This window comes from Zea mays, chromosome 4 (assembly GCF_902167145.1).
Source record: "Zea mays cultivar B73 chromosome 4, Zm-B73-REFERENCE-NAM-5.0, whole genome shotgun sequence".
Taxonomy (NCBI): Eukaryota; Viridiplantae; Streptophyta; class Magnoliopsida; order Poales; family Poaceae; genus Zea; species Zea mays.
Genome location: NC_050099.1, coordinates 242,717,319 through 242,742,884, shown reverse-complemented (window position 1 = coordinate 242,742,884; position 25,566 = coordinate 242,717,319). Strand labels below are relative to the sequence as shown.

The window sequence follows — 25,566 nt, the reverse complement described above, 5'->3', positions numbered from 1 at the left end:
TTGATTTTAAACATTTTTCTACTAGTAAGATGTATTTAGATTATAGGAGACTTAATCGACCTTTCTTTCTCACAAGTTCGGAATGACGAAGGAGCCTAAGCGCCTAGCCTAACCCCTTTTGTCTTGACGTAATGACGTGCAAAACCTGTGTGGACCTCTAGTCGCCGAGACAAAAAAAAGCCAGAAACACACACTGGGCACCGCGGACCGCGCGGGGGACCCGGCCCTCGGCCCTCGGCATGCCCCTCGCGTGCCTCTGCTCCGCGTCACCGCATCCCGTTCAGCCAAAAGCGCCGCGTGACTCACTGACGTGCTGCCCCACATCAACCCTCATAGCATCCGCTGCGCTGTCCCGAACACGCACCAGGCTTGCCACTCCAGGCACGCACTGTCCTTTCTCCTTTCCCTTCCGTTTCATCCGGGCGCATGGACCTGCGCTGCGCGGTTCGGCTGCGCTCCCGTCCGAATCGCGCCCCTTCCTTAACCTCAGCGTTGCTTTGCTCGTGCTGCTCTCTGTTCCGCCGCTCGCCACAAAACCCCTCTCCCCTCACGCTCCCCACCCACCTCCTCCCCCTCGAGGCAATGCCGAGCGCCCTTAACCTAGCCTGAGTTCGAGCTCAATCCCCATTCCGTCATGGATCGGCCGCCGCATCTCGTCATCGACCTCAACGAGGCCCCGCCGCCGCCGTCGAGCGACACCCCGCCGGCGCAGGCCCCGTCGCCGCCGCAGGAGTTGGCTCCGCCCGTCCAAGCTCCTCCTCCTCCTCCTCCTCCGCCGCCGCCGCCGCAGTTTCCTCCTCTCCTGCCGCCGCAGCTGCCCCTGGGTGCGCCCAACCAACAGGTGCGGCTCCAGCAGGAGGCCCTCGACGTGGTGCTTCGGGTCCACCGCCCCCTCGAACTGAGGAATACACCTTTTGGGCCCATAGGGAACGTGCCCGCCGGCTTGCTCCCTGGTCTGGGGCTGCCGCTGCTCCCTCTGCAGCCGCCGGCGCCTCACCCTGGGGAGGCGGGTTGGGGCAACCCGCCGGCCCCCTGCTCGTCCTGCGGTCGCCAGGAGATTCTGGGGGGAACCTTGGTCTGCGACGCGTGTGACAGGGGGTTCCATCCCAACTGCGTCCGCGTCTGGCCGCCTCTCTTCCCCCCGCCCCCGCCACCCGGCCCCCCTGGCGCCCGGCGGCCCCGTGCCGCCGCCAACGAGGACTGGATCTGCCCTGCGTGTGAGAGGCGTGGCGCTCGCTCCACCCGCTGGAAGCTAGGTGCAGTTGAGCTTGACATCAACGCTGCTCCGCCAGAGGACCCCGTCACAGTCATCGCCAATGACATCCGCAGGCAGTTACTTGAGCTCTTTTTAATCATTATTATCATTGATTATATTGATAGTATATGCTTGGCCATCGAACTCCTTAGTCTCAGAGGCTATGAGTCCGAGTAATCTGCTGCTTGTAAAACGCTGGTGCCTAAGCAATCGGTGATGTTAAGAGTGATGAACACTGAACAGCAGAACAGGGGATAATCCGTTGAACCTTGTTATTATTTGTTCTGTTTGGCTCTTATGTTTGTTTTGGTGCTTGCTATTGTTATAGCCTTAAAGAGGTGCAGTTTGTTAGTCGCCATGCAACAGTTGAGTTAATGGTTTGTTACCTTTGATTTTTTTCCACTGCTCTGTTCTAACAGTATTGCATTATTATAGCATTGCATTTTCCTTCTGGTGTAGGATGTTTCTTGTATTTGTGTGTACCCTTTCTTGTAGCCCTTGGGCACCACAACACAACGACGATCAAACATAGACAATATAGGTTGCTTTGCGCAATCAAACATAGGCAATATAGGTTGGTTTGGTTCAAAACCTATACCTTAGCCACTACAATGTCTTTGACTTGTTTATGTGAGTCCATTGTGAACATGCTTATTAAGGCGTCCGTGAAGCGTCGCCTAGGCGCTAAAGCGTTCATGGAGGGTGAGGCGTCTACCTCGCCTTGCTCTGGGGGTATAAGGCGTCTGCTGGCGTCGTCAGAGCGTCATCGGATCGACGCCTTGGGCACGGGCAGCGGTGGGCAGGGCACGGCGGCAGGGCGAGCAGGGCGCGTCCTCGGCGGCGCGCATGCTCTGCTCCCTCTCAGGCAGCGGCGGCACGGCAGAGCGAGCAGGTTACGGCAGGGCGGCATGCAGGTCATGGCAGTGCGCAGGGTGAAAGAGGAGAGCTGCAGGGAGGGACAAGGAGTGCTACGGGGAGGGAGAGGGAAGGGAGAGAAGGGGCTGGCGGCTGAGACTGAGAGGGCTGCAGGCTGTACCGATGTAGCTGCTGGTGGCTGTGAGATAGATAACCCTAAAATTGTTGGGCTGGGCTTTACTGACTGCTGGTGGTCTTCTTTATTTCTTTCTCTCTTCTACCAGGCTGAAATAGGCCTACTAGGCCTTACAGTTGTATTAGCTTGCTTACTATTACTTTCAAATTAGTAATATATATAATATTCGGTCTATTTTTAATATTTATATGTATAATTAAGGCGTCGCCTCGCCTTACGCCTTTTCGCTTAAAAGGTAAAGGGGGGGGGGGGGGGGTGCTCGCCTTACTGCCTTAATAACTGATTGTGAAGGCGAGGGTACTCTTTACTCACCCTGGTTCATTCCTCTTCTGGCTGGGGGCATCACCTCAATCTTGAGGTTATATTGCCAAGTTGGACGTCATCGGTGGCTTGAGTTCTTGTGTATCATTTGCCTCCTCGTGTTGCCATCTTGCATCCATCGCTATTGTGCATTGGGAGGACTGGAGCACTCTCTTCAATTGTCACCACAAACAAGAACCTCCACTACAAGTTGCAAGGAGCTTGTGAGTATTCCTTGTAGGTTTTATCGTTGGGTGTCGACTCCGGGGCTATTGCATCGTATGCACTCTGCCCCCTCCTATGCTTTGGCCTTGATTTTGAGACGCCATACTTGGACCTTCTTTCAATGCTGCTAATCTATGGTGTGCATGTTTTTCTTAGCTTATTATATTCCGTGTTTGCAAAATCTCACCTAGCTCTGTTGCAAGTTGCTTTGGCTCTTGGTTTTAGTGGAGCTATGGTTGTGGCAAACGATGAGGCCTTTGCCCTAGTTGTGTACATAACTACTATTCACACTCTTATGCTCCTCACCATTCAATTGAAGTAAAGAATGTACATAACCACTATCCACTCTCTTATGCCCACTGCCTCTCTGTTGAAGTAAAGAATGCCTTTCTTAGTGATGAGAATTCATAAGGGTGCTCTTTATGCAACAACAATAACTCTTTCCATAGGATGGTGGACTACCTATCAAAGGATTTTAGTGCCTCATTGGCATTGTATGTTCTTGTATGATTGATCTATTGCATACGAAGGATCCTCATGATTGTCATGTTGGTGAAAGTTGCTTTTCGAAGAATCTAGGGCACCCTTTCTTTCAATATATGGACCACTTCTTTATTGGTCATGATTGGATGCAATGACTTGGATATTGTCTCTACCTTAGAGACAACTTAGTGTTGTAGCGCTCTAAACTCAAATGACTTGTTGACCCAGTTGTGGAGGTGTCCTACCACGTTTCCCAAAGCATCGTTGAAGCAGGTGTCATAGCTTCTTCATGAAGTCAACCATCCTCTCTTGAAGGTTACTATCATCGTCTACAATATCATTGTGCTATTTACATGTTTGCCAACCTAAACACAATTTCATCGAAATAGAACCATATGCAACAAGATTTCTTTTGTTTGGCATGCCCTTACGTTGTCTCAATTCGTCAATATCTTTTTTAGAGGACAACGATTGCCACTCTCGACTTCTTTGGCAATCACTTTTTTGATCTTGTTGATGCGACTGCATGCCATGACAATCAATATGTAGACGTTGTGATGCGACTGCACGTAAGCATTAATGTATCCTTACACAACCAAACATGCCAATGCATGTCCTATGCGTGCACCTAATTCCTTGGAGATCAAAATCTCTTCGTATCGTAACATGCCCAGTATATCTCTTGTGAATGTAAAGTTATTTATGTGATTGTACCTAGCTTTACACTATATGGGAGATCAAAGAAACACAACCTTGTGTTGGCTTCACTATATGGGAGATCAAGAATGCAACATGTGTTGGTTTCTCATGCACTTCAACTAGCTTCCTTTTCATCTATTGCAACACCTATATGATTTGCTTGTTGCGAACTTGCCAACTGTCTATTTGTTGTAGTTGGTGAAGCTAGTGAGCTAGTGAATAAACACATTGTTTATATGTTTGAGCAAATGAGCAGAATTCATGTTCATATGTAAATTGAGGACATTGAAGCTTGATGTCTCTATACGTTAGCCTTGTGATGGATATCTCTACTTGAACACTTGCGCGTTTAGCCTTGTATATCAAAACATGGAACTCAACTTAATAAACCATCATGGTTCAATTTTGTTTGAGTCTAGCTAAGTGCCTAAGGGGGTCAAATCTCTGACCCACCTTGATACCGCCCATAAGACATCTTTTCCTGCCCTTAGGCCACCATGTGCTCCGTCACCTTGCCGATTGTTGTGCCACCCCACATGGTAGGTGGCCCTAACACGGTGATCCTACTAGGCACAACCTCTTGTGGAGAGCGGCTCGAGGAGGCAGAGCCTATCCCTGGCCGGTGGACTCCAGTAATATACAAATCCTGCATTCTTCCTACTCTTGCACGCCTTCTCACCCTCTTGATCTCCATGGTCAACTTTGACAAAAGAAACACGTTCCTTGCCTCTACCATTGCACTTTTTGCTCCTTGCTATCGCCTGTCGGCGTCTCGGCGACCTATTTGACCTCATATAGAGAACAAAATCCATCACATGACAAGACCATTGTGACTGTGAAAGCTCCAAGGCTACCATGGGCGCTCCCTTGTATGACTCACACTGATTCAACTTATTTTTTTGTGGATTGCTCATGGATCCGGTGGTCAACATCTTTGGCTTCAAATTGCTCATGCCATCGTCGTTGGCCAAGGAGAGGGAGGTTGATAGGGAGAGGGGTGGCGTTTCCATGGAAAAGACTAGCCCAACTAACGCATCCGGGACATTGTGTCGTTGTGCTTCATTGAGAGATCTAACATCGATGAATTGCTAGTAATTTGCCTTTAAGGGCATAATGTTAATTAACAACCAACCTAAAAAACTCAAACCACATAGTGTTGACACCCCTGGTCATTGCAATAAGTTGTAGTAGGATTCGAACATGGACAGACAAAGGGAGACCTCGAGCGCACTGCTCTAATGGTATAATTCGATAGGTGGTATGACCTAGCTCTCTCTCACGGGTAGAAATATTTTTAATTTGTGTCATGTGTTGTAGACAAATCCACATTTTCATGGTGTGACAAAACAATTGACAAGTGCGTTGTGTTCTATACCAAACCACACTTTCGAGAGTATACACACAATTCCCTATTTAATGTACCACTGTTGGGTATTGCCGACAATATGTGTATGCAACAAAGAGGACCTTGTTGCCTTCCTTTGTCTATCGTTGGAAAAATACTTATATTTGGGTCAATTGAATTCGTTAAGTTGTCTTTGCCACCATAGTTGGGATATTCAAGCTTCTCGTAGTAAGTAAAGATGTCAACTTCTATAACAAGTGGACTAAGGTCTAAGGATGGATGAGGTCGTAAAACCTGCCATGTTGAGGCTTACCTAATGTGGCCCAAAGTTGAATCCCCTTTGCAATTGCCACAAAGTTGTAATTATCATGTCAAAGTAAGTTTGTAGCGAGATACATTGTGGTGTAGTGCGGTAGAAGATTAAGAATGACCTATGCTACGAAGATCATTGTGACTTGATGATGATGCCGATCTTTGTGACATAAATGTAGGTCATCCCATTTTGGTTAAGGGACTATCAACCTTTCTCCGAAGTCTCCATGCATTAAACAAGCCTAATGAATCTTAAGGGATAGCTATCAGTTTCTTTTGAACTTGAGCTAAGCTTACCATAGAACAATCATGGCCTTTATGCCATTATTTTGCATGTCTACACTAGAGCCAACGATGACACTAGAGGCCATGTGGGTCACCGGCACTCTAGTGTGACTAAGTAGTAAAGAACCATATAGACATTTCAAAAACTTGTATGAAAACTAGTTAGGAAACTGGTGCTTGAGTATTTCTTTTGACCCTTTTCACTAAGGTTGCTCCATAATTGTTGTCTGTAGACAATGGAACACTAATATTTTGTAAGATAAATCCTTTGCCAGTTGTCATGATGTGCGCCATGAAATGTTCACACGAAGGCCACAATACTAAAGCCCCTTTAGCTGTTAAGTTCCTTTCCATTCAAGGGTGGAACTAGCACCAAGTCGGCTGAGGCTCGACCCCCTCCTACTGTCGCCGTAAGTATAGAACCCTCTCCTAAGCTTCCTACAAGTTTGTAATCATTGAAGCTTAGGAGGGACTAAATGTAGAAAATAAGGAGTATGAGCCCCTTGTAGCATATGTTTCTAGATCTGCCACTGTGTCCATTGTTTTGTAGTTCCACTTTCATCCTCTATTACATTTGAAGTTCTCTATTTCGTCCCATATTAGTTAACATGAGCAATTATGTCTCCTGCAAAGGATCTTGGATGCCTACTTTCCATATCAAGATTTTTTCTAAAATGTATAGTGTCACTTGAATACTATACATGTGAGTAATTTGTGGATTTCGTTCATACAATATATTGTGAAATTATTTACCATTTTACAATACACTGGTGTGGTATAACATATCATTTTCATTTTACAATTGTCATGGGCATCATAGGGAGCGGTCACTCATGTGGGGCCGCACCTATGCGCGCCAAAAGCGAGAGGCCGCAGCGGGCGCTGGCAGCAGCGCGCAAGGAAGGCATGGCAAAGGAAAGCGCGCGCAAGGAAGGCACGACAAAGGAAAGTGACTGATTTGGTGGCTAAATTGATAGACCTAAATTGTAGGGGAGATAATTCTAATTAGTCACTTGCCTAATTAGTGGTTGCCTAGTTGGTCAACTGGTGGCCTATATATAGGCCTGTACGCAGGAGACAAAGGAATAAGGAATATATTATCAAACCAATCTCCTTCTCTTGCAATGACTCTCAAGCGCCTAGGGTTGCTACCCTAGAACCAAGCCTGCGGCAGAGGGGTATAACCTCGCGGAGAAGACAGCTATCCCCATGGACCGAAGCACCTGGTATCAGAGCCAAGTTATCCTCACCACCACCAGCCGCCCATCCCTCACCACCACCAGCCGGCATCATAGGGACTGGTCACTCATGTGGGGCCGCACCTATGCGCGCCAAAAGCGAGAGGCCGCAGGGGGCGCTGGCAGCAGCGCGCGCAAGGAAGGCATGGCAAAGGAAAGTGACTGATTTGGTGGCTAAATTGATAGACCTAAATTGTAGGGGAGATAATTCCAATTAGTCACTTGCCTAATTAGTGGTTGCCTAGTTGGTCAACCGGTGGCCTATATATAGGCTTGTACGCAGGAGACAAAGGAATAAAGAATATATTATCAAACCAATCTCCTTCTCTTGCAATGACTCTCAAGCGCCTAGGGCTGCTACCCTAGAACCAAGCCTGCGGTAGAGGGGTATAACCTCGCCGGAGAAGACAGCTATCCCCATGGACCGAAGGTCCATGGCACCTGGTATCAGCTCCAGGTTATCCTCACCACCACCAGCCGCCGCGCCATCAGCCGCCGCAACGTCCTCCCACCCGCCCTCTCCAACTCCAGATGCATTCACTCGGCTCGAAGAGAGTTTTGGTCGTTTCGCAGAGCAGTGGGATCAATTCGTTGTGATGTTCCACCGCTACAAGGAGAAGACAGAGAAGGAACTCCAAGCAGCGGTGCGGCTTCAGACGACAGCGCGAGGGTTCTTGGCACACCGCCAGGTACAGTCCCTTCGTGGGGAGAAGCACCTTGCTGTGGCCTCCAGGGCCACCCCATGGCCGTCATCGCATGAGCAGGCCGTGGTGCGCCTGCAAGCCGTGGTGCGCGACTTCCTTGTTAGGCGGGCGGTGCGGAAGCTGCACTTGCTGATCAGCTCATCGCTGCACCAACTCGTAGCCTGCGCGCCCAACCACCAGGTCTCGTCTATACTTTTTGAACCCCCTGCAGAAGTCGAGATCTGGGTATGCAGCCCCCCTGCACGGCCAAAGAGGGTCGTCTCCTTCATTCGGGCACCTGCCTTGGTGCTGGACAGACCCAACATAACATAAGAACGGGCTGGTTCCTCCTCCACCTTTCATCCAACGTGAAGGTCGCAGTTCAGCTCTTTCCTTGGGATCCAGGAGGACAGGAGGACATAGCTGCAGTTCAAATTTATATTTTAGTTCCACAATTATTTTGTATTTTCGTCTTAAATAATAAAGGTAAGCCGAGATGTAAAAGGCTTAACCTTAAGTCGTGTCAGGTAAGTCTATGGCAGCTCGAGGACGAGCTGGTCCTCAAGGGAGGGGGAGATGTCATGGGCATCATAGGAAGCGGTCACTCATGTGGGGCCGCACCTATGCCCGCCAAAAGCGAGAGGCCGCAGGGGGCGCTGGCAGCAGCGCGCGCAAGGAAGGCATGGCAAAGGAAAGTGACTGATTTGGTGGCTAAATTGATAGACCTAAATTGTAGGGGAGATAATTCCAATTAGTCACTTGCCTAATTAGTGGTTACCTAGTTGGTCAACCGGTGGCCTATATATAGGCCTGTACGCAGGAGACAAAGGAATAAGGAATATATTATCAAACCAATCTCCTTCTCTTGCAATGACTCTCAAGCGCCTAGGGCTGCTACCCTAGAGCCAAGCCTGCGGCAGAGGGGTATAACCTCGCCGGAGAAGACAGCTATCCCCATCTCGGTCCATGGCAACAATACTCCAGAATAGTACACTCAATTACTGGAATGACCCAGTGCTGGAATGTTCTGTTCTGATAAGCAAAACACAATAAGCCACGGGAGTGGAACTAAAAAAAACTCGGCTGGTAGGGGAAAGACCGCCCCCACATTATTATATTAAGAAGAAGCTCAATCAGAGCCTCGACCGAGAAATGTCATGAAAGCTGCCCCCCTCCTCGTGCAACATGAGGGTCTGCTCCCTATAGGCTAGACCTTTACTCGTGTTTTGAGCTCTCACAACCCCTACACGAGGATCCGCCCCCCATAGGTCAGTCTATATCATGTGCACACAACCAGGGGAACCAGTGAGTGATTTTTTTTAACCTCAGCCTGAAATTTGCTCCCACTGGGATTCAAACTCAGGACTAGAGGATCTGAGGAGTGCTTCTCAGGCCACCTAACCAACTCAGCTAGATGCCCTTTCGGAGAGTGGAACTAACATGTACGTACAAACACTTACTATTATAGCTGAATCAAAATCAAGTGGGTAGTTGCTCAAAATATGGTACAAACACTTGCTGTTTACAATTTTGGTATTTTTAACTGTGCCAGTTAGGTGGTACAGAAAACTTCTATTTTCTTGATTGTCTTTTTTCCATAAACACAAATGCATCCTGAACTTTTTGAACCTATTCATGTCTGATTTTTTTATGTTCTGCATTCTAGTTTTGGAAGGTCCCAACCCTTGCAGTTATTGTCTCATGGTCTTTTTATGAGCTGGAATTTGGTGCGATCAAGTACCTCCTATGTGCTTACCAATGGATGGGCCAGCACGCCATTGAATTTAGGCCACACAGATAGGTCCCACATTTCACTTTTTCTAATAGCATGTTGCATGAGTGATGGATCCTTCTTCCTATTCCTTTTCTATTTTAATTTATCAACATCAAAGGATACCATCCGTTATTTTGGAGATTGGATCAAATTCACAGGTTAGAACAATGGCATAGTCATGTATTGTTAATTTGTTATCACTTGGTGGTTCTAAGACAGTAGTATTGTTGTTTCTTGTTTCAACATCAACATTAGTGCTGTTAACCCTTGGACATGTGCTTTTTGTGTAAAATTCTTGATCAAATTGTTACATCTCATTTGGGTCCTTAGTGAAAGACAGCTTAGTTCTGTTGCACTTGCACAGAGAGAACTTTAACGTGGTGTCATTGTGACATGATTGTTCAACCAGGTGTTCTAACATCATAATTTTGTTCTAAAGGTGTCCATACACCCAAGTTATTCAATCAGGTCCTTATAATTTATTTCTTGCACACAACCATCTCTTATCAGTTTTTTTTTAAAAAAACTTGCCCAAGTGAAGATTTCCTCCCTGATTTTGGGGAACATATCTGGTGCAAACCAACCCCTCTGCGTAACCGTGCAAACTTTTAATCCGGGCCACATGATGTTGATCCAAGCCTCCAAGGGGACGCGCGGGGGGAGTGAGAGGGGATATTTACAAAAGTGTGATTAGGAGCGGGCGGTTAAGTGCAAACTTATCCACTCCCGTGCGTCCCCTTGGATCAACATCATGTGACCCAGATTAGAAGTTTGCACGGTTGCACAGAAGGGTTGGTTTGCACCAGATATGTTCCCCTGATTTTGTTCTAAAGAAGTCTGTACCAGCCTTCAAACCTGGACTGGTGACAGGGGTTTCATCACCCCCAGACTAAAATGGTATAACCAGTGTAACTCTGGAGAATTTGGTGGGCCTCATCAGATATACTTGCTTGAACGGTGACGTGGATTTTGCGAATAAAATATTTATTTAATTAAGGCAATTTTCTTGCTTTATATTGAGCTGGTAGACCAAGTCTATACACCGGCTTTCCCCTCTATATATACCCTATGCCTGTCTCCTTGAGAGAAAGAAAACCCTAAGAATTACACAGCCCCCCTAACTATTCCACCCTCTCCGCTCCTGTTCCTAATCAGTGCCGCCATCCTGCTTCGAACAACAGGGAAGTTGTAGATCTGCAAATCAGTGCATCTTGAGGTATAGATCTAAGCATAATCTTGTTTTCTGGTCAGATTTGGGGTGTGTGCGTAGTCGCCAGAAACTGGATCGTTCTGTGTTCTGCCTCCTGGGAAAATCGCCTCCATTCTGGGAACGCAGGAACAACCTTGTCCCTTCCTTCACAAGTAGGGTAATGTGTTCCTTGATCCCAGTTACTCAGCCGCATCGGCCCGGGAAAACTGGTTATGGGCAAGGGTGGGGAACAAGGGATGTAGTTTGAGATGCGCATTTAGGGTTCAAACTAAATTCAGAATATCTGTTGTGATGTGTTTACACTCGCGTCATATTACAATTTTATCAACTTGAGAGAGCTTTCCGTGGATCTGATCCATGTAAAACGTTCAATTGGTTGCCTTATCTGCTTGCTTTAGTGGGTAAATCTTGCCCACAGTGGGGATTCTATAATGGGATGAGTCAGATTGCAAGTGCCAAGTGGGGGATTTAGGGTTTCCGGAAGACAACCTATTTAAAGTGGCCTATCTGCAAATCCAACACCAATCCTCCACTGTTAGTGATGATTAACAGCCTAGTGGCGATGACAACCATATCATTGAACAACAACATTGAATCTCAGTTCCATCTCCCCTTATCAGAGCAAGCTTATCAAGATTGTCAAGCCCTTCAAGATTACATTCAGACACTTCAAGTGCAGCCATATACTAAAGACTCCTGCCATTATATTTGGGGAAGCAGAAACTATACATCAACAAAGTTCTACAATTTTCCCTTCAAAAATGTGCAGCCCCAACTCCTTTTATCTGGATTTGGGGGACTAAATGTTCCAACAAACTTAGAGTTTTTGCTTGGCTACTTCTTATCGGTAGGCTAAAATACAAGAAACATTCTCAAAAGGAAAAAAACACAAATTAGAAGGCAACACCTACAATTGTGTCCTATCATGGAGACCTTCATCATTGCCTCTTGACATATTTGGAAGCCAGGAAATAACTTCATCTTCGACGTAGGACGTCCCTCCTTTATCTCCTGGAAAACCTCCTTTTACGAGAAGCCAAACTTCAAGCTTTTAGACTTTGTGAAAAAATGGCATGCTTTTATCCCTTTTTTTAGATTCCCTCTCCTAGTTTCTTTTGCTTCTGTGGGGTGCAGATCCTCGTGCTCTCTGGCTGGCCGTATTTTTTTTCGTTCCTTCTTCCCTGCTGTGTTTTGGGGTAAAAAAGACAACCATATCATTATCACTGTTAGTTGCTAACTTCTTAAAGGCTTGGTTGACACAAATAACTTGGTACTGAAATGTAGAGATTTCCTTTAAGTTCAGAGACACGACCTTTGTTTTCCTATTTTTTATTGTTCAAGTGTCTAGACATAAAATTGAAACAAATTGATATCCAGAAATAGAAGTTTCGCATTCACTACAGTAGCTTTTATCATTGTCATTATTATTATGGAGCACTCCTTGTCATTGCCATGCTAGCTGTTTTTCTTGTCAGTTTGGTTTGTGCTTTGATCATCATTTACTTGAAAGATCCATTCAAAGAAGGCACATTTGATTTCTTGAAATCCAATTTGCTATCTTGGGCTGTAACTTATTTAAACTTCAGGTCCTCTTTCTGACCAAACTAGCAATTATGTTCTGCAAGCTGGAATGTATTTGATTGCTCTGACAGTAACAATGTCTGTGAATCTGGTAGAAGCTTTCTGCTAAGTGCTAACCTAATCATACAGACACTATTATCATAAGGTGGTTAATATGTTCTTGTGACTCCTGCAGACAAAATATCACCGATGGACCCCAGTTGACAGTTGCCAACTTGCCACATTTTGAGGGGGGTCACTTGCAGAATACTACTCTTTATGGTAAGTATAACAGGTCAATCATTTACTCTTATTTGATGCAAGTGAGATGTATTGGTTCTTAGCTTTTTAGACATCTATATCTATGTTTATTAAAGAGGCTTTTAGACTGGGATTTGCAGTGCTAACTCTCAAAATCCTTTGTCAGTATGCTCAGTGCCTAGTCATTGTGTGCCCACTTCTGCATGGTTTCTGGCTTCCAAAACATTTGACATCCTACTAACATTTAAGTAAACTGCATGGTATTCAGTTGCATATATTATAAACATATGGTTTCAAATGTGAATATTGGTGCACCTTGTACTAATTGTACTAATTACCCTTCTTGTTGTTGTAGATGGAATGCAGTTTATGCCAGCATTTGATCTTGCCCAGTGTTTTGGCATGAGACAAAATTTTACTTCCATGGATCAAGATTTAATTGCTGATGGAAACGTACCACAAAGATCAGCTCATTTACGCAGAAGAAGAGATCTTCCACAAACATCAACATTACCCAAGGTTGCAGTGAACCATGAGTTAGGAAGTGCTGGCACGTCTATGGATCCATCATTTTTTAACAATACAATCAAACAAAGTCCTAGTGAAAACAGAAGTTCCTTAAAGCCTCCAATATTTCTTATGGAGAACAGTAATCATCAGCCACATCATCATACAGTGAGTATCTTGCTTTGTCTATTTCAGATTCTACTTCACCATCGATGCTCATTCTGTCACTGTTCTTTGACAGTACAACCTTTTTTGTTTTTGAATCCCAGAATGAAGTGTATTTCTTTTGATACTGATTTCAACTATATGCATTTGTTGTGGTGAAACTCTAGGTTGCACTACCTGTTCAATATAGTGATTTTTTCATTACCAGCTTGGGAGAAATTGACAATCGGACAAGTTACCACAATTCATACCAGATATGGCCAGTTGGGTTTACGTCTTACTGGCATGATAGAGTTACTGGTTCACTGTTTGAGTGTGAAGTGCACGATGGAGGGAATTTTGGACCTTTGTTTAAGATGAGAAGGTTACCGTGTTCAGCATTCCAACTTCCGGATGCATCAACCACAGTGTGCCTAAATGTTGTTAGGAACGCTGATACAATAGAAACGAAGGAAGGTAGTGATTTGATTGAAGATACTGCCAATGATGCTAATGATAATATTTCTATGCTCTTATCAGATTTCTCTGAGACGAATCAAGATTTCTTATCATGTCTAGGTAATGATTTGGAGGGTAAAGAAAGTTTAGGGTGCAGTAATGTAGAAACTAAGGATATGACAGTGCCAGATGTGCTGTCAGATCCTGGCTCTTTCAGTTGGGCACCGACCAATGATGCAAATATGTATGACAAAATTGGTGACTTCAGTTATGAAGGAACATCACCTTCCTCAGTCTGGAGGATGATTTCTTGTGCTATGATGGAAGCCTGTGAAAAAATGTACAAGGAGCATGGCCATTTGGTATTATTCTGCACTCACAGTAGTGAAAAATCTCCATTTGACTATGAAAGTGGACCTCAGCGCACTGATGGTCCTTTCAATCTATTGGCTAAGTTTTGCTCATCAAATGGGCCTAAGGTACCACAGTTTATAGAAAAGGAGAATGATGTGCAGTCAACTTGTGCATTACTTAAAGAATGGCTGTATCCAGACAGAATCGGGTTTGATTTGGAATTTGTTCAAGAATTTGTGGAATCTCTTCCTAAATCCGGGGCTTGTTCACACTATCAGTTCTTGTGTAACAGGACTGGAATTAACTCTTCACTGACGATTGCAAGTGGCACACTGGTAGCTGTTAATAAAAATAGTCCAATGCATGCGAGACATGGATCTGTAGTGAGTGGGCCGCAGGATCATGCTCAGCCTAGCTCTTCTAGCATCCGTGAGCTTCCTCCAGGAAATCCTATTAGCCGCAAGCTTGCACCAGAATTGGCTGGGGATGTTTTCCAGGTAGTTTATTCCTGTTTCTTTCACTTCTTCCACTGTTTAAGGAAACACCTTTTTTATTTGTTTATTTCTTTGTTCTAATTCTTACAACTGGGTTTTCTGCACTTGTAGATATTGGAGTTTCTTGGACGATTTGCTGAAATCATCGGCCTGAAAGAACTTCCTTCAATTGAGCAAGTAGAAGATGAACTCATTGACCCATGGCCAATGCATCCAAATAAAAATGACATCCACAACTACATGGATCACAATCCACCGATGAATTCACCTGCTAATGTTTCTTCATCGTACTCGAATGGCGAATCAGGTATAACTTCTATTGAAGAAATGGTATATGTGTCTATTCCAGTTGAGACTTCTTCAGCACGAGAAGCTGCTCAAAATAAGTTGGCTGCCCAGACACTTGGGAGATGTAGTGGTTTAGTGCTGCCTGAGATCCACATTGCACTCTTGAAGGTTCTTTTCACCGAACTTGTATCTAGAGTCGCAATTTTTGTGGATCCAAGCATTGATTTAAAAGAATCAAAATCCAGACGAGGAAGAAAAAGGGACACTGATACTCTAACAAGAGAGTTAAAGATTGATATGCTGACTGCTAACAATTTGACTTGGCCGGAGTTGGCTAGAAGATATATTTTAGCTGTTTCTTCCATGAGTGGCTGCATGGATTTATCTGATATTTCTAGTCGAGAAGGAGTGAAATTGTTCCGCTGCCTACAAGGTGATGGAGGTATCCTGTGTGGAGCTCTACCCGGGGTTGTTGGCATGGAGAAGGATGCATCGGTGAGGAGTTTGCTTCTTGTTAGCTCTACTTGCACTTCTGATTTAGTTATTTAGATAAGTAACTAATTTCTACAATTTGTTCTGTCTCTTACTGTCTTCAAATTTAGTCAATTTCAGTTACGCCCCGTTTGGATTCTTTGGAATTGAATTCCATTCTAATAATAATAATTTAGGTAAAAATCAATTAAGCTAAAATGTTAATGTCACTTATATTTGTATACTATTATTAGCAATATGTGGGAGATATTTATGTGTTACATTTTTACTATAGAGGCATGAACGGAAGAGTGTCTTATAAGTTGCAGAGTGGAAACATATTCCACTGATACATAACATCACTTCCCATACTCTACCCCATGAATTTGAGATAGGCTTATATCTGAGCTTTGAAAAGTGGTGGCATGTCAAATTTCAAACCAAATAGACTACTTTATTAAGTAAATTCCAATTCCTCCAAAATGAATAGATCCAAACGGTATTGTAATTTTCTTGCTTTGGCCACATGCCATCTTTTCATCCATTTATGTTGAACTTCTTTGTTCTGTATACCCACTTTTACAATTAATACTTCATCAGGGAGGCTGAATTATATTTTATTTGTAATATATCATAGATTATACAATGATGTGCCACTTGGAGGGAAATAAGTATTAAAGAAAAGCTAATTGAATCTTTCTAGTCAGCCAACATCATTTGTAATTATTTATTTCCAAATTATACTAGCGTATTGTTCATTACACATTATTTGTTCTATACGGCTGGGGAAGATTTCGCTGGAAAAGAAACTAGTTCTTGCCTAGTTATGTCATTTTTTTACATCACATATCATAATGGGTCAAGGGTAGGCTTGGTGCAGTGGTGAGAGCTCTCACCAGAGTCATCAGGTCATGGGTTCGAAACAGCCTCTCCACAATTGTTGGGGAAGGCTTGCCTTGTTTATCCCTTTATCAGACCCCACACATGTGGGAGCCTCTGGCATTGGATCTGCCTATATAATATATATCATAATGGGTGCTGTGTTGCTTTGTGCCATGTTATATATCACTCTTTTGTTTATACCTCATCTCCCACAATTATGCATAGAAAAAAATACTTAGATTATCCACTTAGGCTTTGTTTGGGTACTCTAGTATTGACCCCAATTCACGTGTGTTGAGGTGGATTGTGGTGTAAATTAGTTTAAGATATACCCCAATACACTTCAATATATGTGGATTGAGCTTAATACTAGAGTATCCAAACTAGGCCTTAGGAGGTACTTGTAAAAATTTCTAGTCTGAGAGTTATGTGTGCATAGCATTAGCAATAATATTCTTGTATTTCAGCTACTTGCAGAGGCTGAAACATTGATATGCAATTCTTCAGCAAATGAAGGGAATACCGTCTTTATGATGGATTACAAGGATACTGATATTGTAGATTCTCCTGAGGAGCCTGCTAGTGACACTACGTTGCCAGATTGGGTGAAATCATTGGAGCCTGTGAGAAAATTGCCAACTAATGTGGGAACAAGAATAAGGAAGTGTGTTTATGAAGCTTTGGAGAGAAAACCTCCAGAATGGGCAAGGAAAATTTTGGAGCACTCAATCAGTAAAGAGGTCTACAAGGGTAATGCATCTGGACCAACCAAGGTTTGTAAAGTTCCTGCTGGTACAAACTACAAAGCGAGAAAAAAGTTTCTTTTGTGTGCGGTACCTTACATTCTGCAATTAATCATTTTTTGTAATATAGGTCAGAGTATCTGATTATCAGATATATGTTCCGCTATGTCTTTACTCAAAGTAGTGAACCTAGTAACATGTTTGTTCTTCTAGTATATTATATGCTATGGACTATTGGTACATCAAAGAGGTAGGTCAGTAGACTTAGGATAACGCTACATATTAGTTGTTTCTTATGTGGAGTACTGAGCAACCCAATTTTCTTGGAATTTTATCTGGTTAGCTGACCAAGGTTTACTACCTTGTACTTGTAGACTTGTAGAGATGCCTGTTTCTGCTCAGGTGTTCTTCTAGCATGCTTTTGCTCCTGTAGCTTCTCTGATCAGGAAATTTGTTGTATAAATTTAATTTGAACTTACTGCCGTCAGCACATTCTGATGAAATTTGACATATAGCTGCAAGAACAATAATGCCACCAGGTTGGAAGGCCATTATACACACATTCAAACTAAGCTAAAAACAATACATTTAGATTTGTCACAGAAGTTACTGGGTGGGACCGTGGGAGGGACATGAAATGAGCTCAGTTTTGAGAAAATTATGACTACAAGCTTATTGGAAAATGTACTAAAAACATGTTTATTTTTCAGAAAGCTGTTTTATCCGTCTTGACAGAGGCATGCCGTACAAAAGTACCCCAGAATACAGAAAAACCAAGAAAAGAGAGAAATATTATCTCCATCTCAGAGGCTGTCCTGAAAAAGTGCCGTATTGCCCTGCGGCGTGCTATTTCCTCTGATGAATCAAAGCAGTTTGCTAATTTGCTTGGAACAACTCTAACAAATTCCAATGAGAATGAAGATGAGGGCATCCTTGGATTTCCTGGTATGGTATCCCGCCCTTTGGATTTCCGCACAATTGATATAAGGTTGGCTAAGGGAGCTTATCGCGGATCTTGGGAGGCTTTTCTTGATGATGTACAAGAAGTATGTTTTCTTTGACACCATGTTATGTTTTATTCAGTGTTGATGCATGTTTTGTTTTTCTTGTAATTTGCCTTTGAGGAATCTCCTTGCACTTTCGTGATAACTTGAAGCGATGTGTTATTTGGTACTGTCCTCTTCTGCCATTTTCTATGAAAAATAGATAGTTGTGCTACAGTACCACTTCCACTTGTAACCTTTTGACTGACAGCTTCTTTGGTTTAGATAAATTATTGTTATTTCATGACAGTTTACTGCTATTGCAGTATGCCTTTCTGGTTTTCAATAGGGTTCTAGAGCCTGCTTTTCATAGCCAAAAGGTAGTCATTATGTCTACTCTAGCCTCTGGACTGCATGTATTATGGCTTAATAGTGAAAGAACCCTAGTGTTGTGTTGAGTTTAATTCAGTTATGATCGCAATTTACTTATCAATCGTGCTATTTATTTTATTAACACAGTGATATCCGATATCCCTGCACCACTTCTATCTACTTGTATTAAATTATGATGGCTTATTGTTCACATCTTATGATCCATCCTTTCCTCTTTCTTTGAGAAAATCTTTTTAAACTTTTATTATGTTAACTTGTGAAGAGAGATTAGTTTTTGTTCCTTATCAGAATAAAAACTCGTCTGGGAAGGGAATGACCGCCCTCCCGGTATAATATTAAGAAGAGACCGAAACAATGGTACCGGCTGAGAAAATCACTGAACCCTGACCTCCCATCACTAACAACCCTGGCTTCCCATCACTCACGGGCCGACGTCAACCGTCCACTCTGCAACGGCCCAACCGGAGGGTGGCGCACAGGACATTGTAACCCGAGAGCGGGCATCATTAGTTCTGTAGACTGAGGTTTACTATGCAGTCTACGGTGATGAGTCTAGAATAATGTATTTAGTTTAGTCTTGAAACTCTATTATTCTAATTCATGTGTTCAAAATATGTGCTCAGTTCAAGATATGTAACCAAAGAGATATTATATTTTTTGGAGCCCTTTCACTAATATTTGCGTCTAACTGAGGCACTGAGCAGTGGAAAAAAACCTAAATATGTTTGTTTATGTAGTATTTTAGAGAACGGAGCAATAATTTGGTCAGTAGAGCCTTGAGTTGAGAAGGCACTCCCTAAAGGATTTGGTATCCCCCCCTAAGATAAATCACAAGGGGATCTTTTCTTCCTATTGTTTTTGCACCCCCCACCCACCCCCTCCCGCCGAATGAGGTTTATTGGTGGATGTCCTCTTATCAGCACTTCTACTTCAACTGCAAGAAATTCCATGGTCAAATTGAGATTATGTTGCCTTTGTGTTTACCTGCAGGTAATTTGTAATCTGCAAACTGCATTTGCTGATCGACCTGAAGTGCTGATAATGGTTGTTGCACTGTCTGAGAGTTTTGAGTCATTGTATAAGACAGAGGTTCGTTATTTCTGTCTGTCCCTGTAGGATCTTGCATTTTATGTTCAGGGATGTGTGATTTTACATTTTAGCTTACTATATTCATAAGAACCTTCTCTTAGTTCTTTGAAGTGATTGCAAATTGTTAACAAACTCCATAGAGTTCCTTTTGTTCTATTTTAGCACTCGCACTCTAAAATATCAATCTATATTTCTCAGTGGTATTGTTTAGATACCAGCTTTATGCATTGGTCTTAGTGTGAAATTTCTGTTTATTAAGTAGTATGATCATGAGTTTCTTACTGAATCTTCTTGTACATCGTTTACTTGACTGGTGCAGGTACAAGACCTTGTTGAGAAATTTGACAGATATCTAAGCAATGAAAATGATAGCTCAGAAATCCACCAGGAGCTACAAGATGCTCTCACGGCAGCAAACAATAAACTGCCGAAAGCACCATGGGAGGATGGTGTCTGCAAAGTCTGTGGAATCGACCGTGATGACGAGAGCGTTCTTCTATGTGATAATTGTGACTCTGAATACCACACTTATTGCCTGAACCCACCACTGGCACGCATACCGCTTGGAAACTGGTATTGTCCATCATGTACTGCCCAAACTCATGTTGCAGTGCAAGAACAAAAGAAGTGCCTTGGGGAGGAAGCTCATGTTTTTATTGAGAAACTCAACAAGTTAGCTGTTGCGATGGATGAGAAAGAGTACTGGGAGCTAACCGTAGCAGAGGTCTGCTCTCATCTCTGTCTTTGAATTGAAGTGAAGTTATCAGTTCGTCACTCTTTGAAGGGTTTTCATGTATTTTGTCTATCATTTACTTAGAAGTTTTTGTATTCCTTCATCCCAGATAAAGGAAGTGGGTGAACATGCAAATATATCCTCTTAAAGTTATTTTAAGTTGTTGAAGATTTTGCATTTGTGAGATCATATTGGCACTCAAGCTTCAGGGCATAAACATATCAGAACTCATCCTCTAGCGGAACATTTTTTTTCTTTTGTAGATATTTTCCAAGTCTTTTGCCAATCAATAATTAGGGATGCTTTCATCAGTCCATGGATGTGCTCTGCACTATATTTTTACTGTACTATTAAGACTCTTTTATACATCACATTTTGACTAGTCACAGATTTTAAATGTTAGTTTGTGTTGTCAGCATGTTTAAATGCTTAGGAAAGAATCTAATAAGAGCCGTATAGAGGAAATAGCCATAAATTTAATCTACATGCAAACTTTGTAATCTGCAGCAAGATTACATAACAAATAGGCCTTTGATCAGCGGGGGTTGTATCACCATAAACGCTATTTGTCATCCTATTTTCTATAGCAGATAAGTGACAACCTTCTGATATGTTATTTTGATCTTCAATTGCAGAGAATCTATTTGCTAAAATTTCTATGTGACGAATTGCACAACACAGCTCTCATCAGAGAACATCTAGATCAGTGTTCAGACAAGTCAAATGATCTCCAGCAGAAATTACGTCACCTGAATTATGAACTGAAAGAGTTAAGGTATCGGGTAGAAATAAAAAATCCTTATGCCACACAAAGTAGATGGATGAAAAATGACCAAGTAAGCAATAGTTCAGGACTCGTGGAGAATCAGCAGCGTGCTATGCCCACAGCCTCAGAGCATCTTGAAGAGGCTGAACAGGTTAATGTTGGAGTTAACCTGAACAACCCTGCTGAAGGGGTTCCTGCTGCACTATTGGATGTGGGTAAACCTTGCAGTACTGACAATGGCATATCCAGCACATCTGTTATTGAAGGAAATAAATCTTTGGGGCTTTCAGAACAACCATCAAAGATAATTACTGACCAGACTGATCGGGACTCTATTGCCGAAGGATCCAATAGTTGCGAGAAATCATTAGTTGGCAAAAGTGGTACTTGTGATCCGAATGTGGGAGAGACTCATGCTGCTACAGTTATCAATGCACCAAATGGAGATTTACCTGATGAAAATGCTATGACATTGTCCCAAGATAATATTGAAACATCGACATCTAAACTGGTTGACCATGATGCTGATATGAACGAATCAAATAATTTATTGGAGAGGATTTCACAGTTGCATGGTTCAATTAGCACAGTAGAGTCACAGCTTAGTATGGCATCCTTGAGAGGAGAGTGCCTGGGTAGGGATTCTGTTGGTCGATTGTACTGGGTTACAGGAAGACCTTGTAAGCGTCCTCGTCTTGTTGCAGATGGAAGCATGATGATACCCAAGGACAGAGACATTAGCATGGTTACAAGCCATTCTCAGTCAACATTCGATAGAGGTTGGAATTCGGCATCACTTGTTATTTATGAATCTGATGAAGAAATGAAGTGTCTTGTTGACTGGCTAAGGGACATTGATCCAAGGGAGAAGGATCTGAAAGACTCTATCTTGCACTGGCAAAAGTCTATTTATCGCCAGGCTAGTTTCCCCATCACTGATCCTCCAGTGTCCAAGTTTTCAAAGAGTGAGCCACTTATGGAGCTTCCAAACACCAATGCTTTTATAGTTTTGGAGCAAAAGTATGGTCTGCAAACGGATCAGGACACTAGTGAGCTATCCAAAAGGAGAGGAACGAAGTCAAGGTCGGGTTCTGAAGAAAGAGTATATCGCTGCGACTGTTTAGAGCCTATATGGCCTTCTCGACACCATTGCTTAAATTGTCATGAAACTTATCTCACATTGATGGAATATGAAGGGCATAATGGTGGAAAATGCACCAGCAGTAACGACTGTCCTAATGAAAGTAAAGAAATTGATGAGCCGAAACTGAAGGGCAGCAAGTCTGATATAAAGGAAAAAGATCCTGTAGTTCATAATTGTTCCGTTGAACCATCTAACAGTGGAAAATTGGAGTCATGCCCTTATGACTTTGAAGAAATTTGTAGAAAATTTACCACAAATGATTCAATCAAGGAGACGGTGAAGGAGATTGGGCTGCTTGGCTCAAATGGAATTCCATCTTGTGTACCTTCACCTGCATATTTCCTTGACCCGCCAGTTCTGCTAAATGAAAGTAAAAGAAATGACGATAAACCAAATGATTGGACTTCCTCATTGCAGGAATGCCAAGCTGTGTCTGCCAAAATGTCAGGGCAAGAGGGATCTCAAGTTGGCCAAGATTTTTCTGGCAATGCAGGTGATGAGGAGTTGCCAAAATCTAAGAAGCCTGTCAGGGATAGTACTTCAGCCAAGGAAGCACCTTCAACAGACATATCCACAAGATTGCTAACTGTTAATGGGGGATTGGTTCCAGAGTCATCACTGATGCCTGTAATAGGCAGGAATTTTCATATCCTGAAGCAGCTAAAGATTAACTTGCTTGACATAGAAGCAGCTTTGCCTGAGGAAGCATTCAGAGCCTCAAAGTCTCAGCAAATAAGAAGACGTTCATGGCGTGCTTTTGTGAAGGATGCAGAATTAATATCATATGTATGTCACCCTATTTGTGTATTTTCAATTTACTGTTTTTTTCTTTAAAAAGTAACATTTTCTTTTTCAGTGAGTTTCCAGGAACCATTTTTAGTTCCTAAGAAACTAATCTCTACTGGTACTGAAACCAACTTGATCTATACCTCTAATTTCCTAAGAAATCTCACTACTTCCCTAAGCAGATAATCTTCTTCATTTTTTCTTGTTCCTAATTTATGACTTATTGCTCCTTCTAAACTCATACCCTACCGTGCATTTGAAAATTTTAATTTCACGTTAGCTGCCTCTATGTTTGATTAAAAATGACTAGTGCATGATCTAGTCTCCAAACTGAGATATAGGCCAGAATCCTAAAATTAAGGATGTAATTAGCAAATTGACAGTGCGATGGATCCGAGTGTGGTTGTGGGACCTAATCTGTAATCCTCCCTGTCCCTTCTAACTCAAGTCTGTGAAATTGCAGTTTTAGTTATGCTAGAAACCTAGAGATAATTGTAGTATGATTCAGTTACTGATTAATCATGTCTTCGCCTCTTTTAGGTGGTATTGGCAATCAATTTCTTGCAGAGCATGATAAAAGCCGAGTTTCTGAAGAAAGATTGGTGGTACTGGTCCTCCTTCACTGCAGCTATCAAGACAACAACTGTATCATCGCTTGCGCTCAGGATTTACACCCTCGACGACTGCATCATGTACACAAAGGATCCAGCTCCAAACCTGCAGCCAGCTGACAATGCAAGGTCTGGAAACAAGGGGAAGAGGAAGAAAGACATAGATTCATGAGCATCGTAACCACAATGCTCCTGGCTTCCCCTGTAGATTCTATCTATCTGCATTTAGAGGCTTCTCAGTTCTCTGGCAGCATAACAACGCGGTCAGGTAGATTGGAGATATAGATGGTAGTGGTCAGGTAGATTGGAGATATAGATGGTAGTGATACAGGTCGCAACCTATGTGTGACCTCTTTCTTACTGTACATTCCAGTGTCACAGCAAGGGTGCAGCCATGATTTGCCCGTTTCAGTCTTGTCCTACTTACTGGCCTGCCATTGCGCGATATCTGCTGTTGCTAAGGCTCAATCTCTGTAAATTCTACTCGAGGGATGGCACCGGGCAAGTGCTGGTGTTTAATCTGTTGCCCGATGTGTTGATCTGTTCTAGGGGATTAGAGGAGGAATGCTAGGTCGGTAGGATTTACCCCATTTCTACCCTGCTTCATTTTATTTTAGTGGTGGCAGTGGGTAGTCGTAGTTTTTTCTTTTCTTTTCTTTTCAGAGCTGGGATTGTTTGATGGATGTCCCCTGCGGCATCTGACTGCTTTAGGGAATTTGATACATGACGAGTGTAATATTTTTTTTGACATAGAAGTTGTAACTAAACCGAAACTAATAATGATGAATGAAAATGAATCCCTGTTCCTTTCCCCGTTTCTTCATGTTGGCTGGTCGCATGTGCCATTCAACTTGGGTGTGGGGAAAGGTTGAGTTGAACAGCCTCCCTGTCACTCGCTGACATGCTGCTTGGGTTTCTTCCCATCTCTGCTAGGTCACTCGCAGTCATGTTTCTGGGTTTTTGATCTGGGAACTGGGAGAAGATCAGCAGAGTGAGGAAGAAGATTGATAGGGAAAATTCTTCGTGTACATCTTAGCATAAACATGCGTGTAAATCCATTCGATGCACGTGAGATTTATACATGAACTGTACACGTGAGCTTTTACTTCGTTTTCGAAATATCCTTGAGCTACTCCTACGGTGGTAGTGGTGTTTATATATATTGATCTATAACGTCAACTGGACATATCATCTTCAACACTTGCAAGCGGTATTTTTCACTCTTGATCAACATCATTTCAAGGTCAACCTGTCCAAGTGCTCTTTCGCTCAAAACAAACTCCACTACCTCGGCCATGTGATCAGCTAAGAGGGTGTAGCCACCGACCCGGTAAAAGTCCCAATGGTAGATGAGCAATGAGACTAAATGCAAAATATCATAGAGGGAATGCAAAAAGATTATATGAGGCTAGTACGTGCGTTCGATAAATCTACTGTCGCAAATTTTTCTTCGCACGAGGTTGAATTGGTGGAAAACACACGTAATTCATCGGCTACAGGTTGTCACGACCAGTCACAACCCCTTTATGGGATGCCGATAGACATATATCCTGAGCAACCACAACCTCATACGCAAATCGGCAATAAACTAGCCGATCTGCACATGTCCGGACTAGGACTGGGCATTGTTGGGGGCCTTCGTCTTCCGAAGATCCTTAAAAACATGATTTAACAATGTTTTTCAAGTGTGACATATGAACAGGTACCTTCGGACTCGGGTTAAAACCATACGCGATGAGAAAAGCATGATTGAGACGAAGGCTAATGTTGCTCCGAAGCTACACGTAAGGGAGCTTCGGCTAAGTGGCGGAAAAAGGATCCGACCTAAAGGAGAAAAGGGCTATTTAGTCCTCATTGGTTTATCCATAAGTCAATAGTAAATATAAAGGGCATGAATGTAAATTTACACAGGCTGCGCCCTGTGCCTATAAATAGATGAACAATACCCCGTACTGTTCACGCTGATTTGTACTTGCTCGTGCGTCACGCTTGTACTTTCACCTTCTGTCAGGCCGAAGGTACAAAATGTAATTCTATG

At 43.1% G+C, this 25,566-nt stretch overlaps 1 protein-coding gene across 2 annotated transcripts; it reads left to right on the top strand.

Annotated features, from left to right (window-relative positions):
* The first annotated feature begins 520 nt into the window (after positions 1-520).
* On the top strand, positions 521-24,337 carry LOC100280646 (PHD-finger family protein). 2 transcript variants are annotated; one of them, NM_001351843.1, is made up of 11 exons: positions 521-1,329; positions 12,617-12,702; positions 13,037-13,356; positions 13,521-14,642; positions 14,751-15,422; positions 16,748-17,053; positions 17,734-18,069; positions 19,390-19,488; positions 19,808-20,212; positions 20,857-22,917; positions 23,458-24,337. In NM_001351843.1, exons 1-11 carry the CDS (start codon positions 635-637, stop codon positions 23,698-23,700), a joined length of 6,345 nt encoding a protein of 2,114 aa, NP_001338772.1. In that variant the 5' UTR covers positions 521-634; the 3' UTR covers positions 23,701-24,337. The 2 variants fall into 2 exon arrangements, with proteins under 2 accessions (NP_001338772.1, NP_001338773.1); NM_001351844.1 differs by lacking the exon at positions 521-1,329 and adding an exon at positions 10,741-10,866 and having other exon boundaries at positions 23,458-24,051.
* Positions 24,338-25,566: the final 1,229 nt, after the last annotated feature.

Excerpts from the sequence above, each read along its gene's own strand:
- LOC100280646 (NM_001351843.1), top strand. The coding sequence starts at position 635 with ATGGATCGGCCGCCGCATCTCGTCATCGACCTCAACGAGGCCCCGCCG. Across the intron at positions 12,703-13,036 it reads GCAGAATACTACTCTTTATG|ATGGAATGCAGTTTATGCCA; the intron begins GTAAGTATAACA and ends TTGTTGTTGTAG. Across the intron at positions 14,643-14,750 it reads TGGCTGGGGATGTTTTCCAG|ATATTGGAGTTTCTTGGACG; the intron begins GTAGTTTATTCC and ends CTGCACTTGTAG.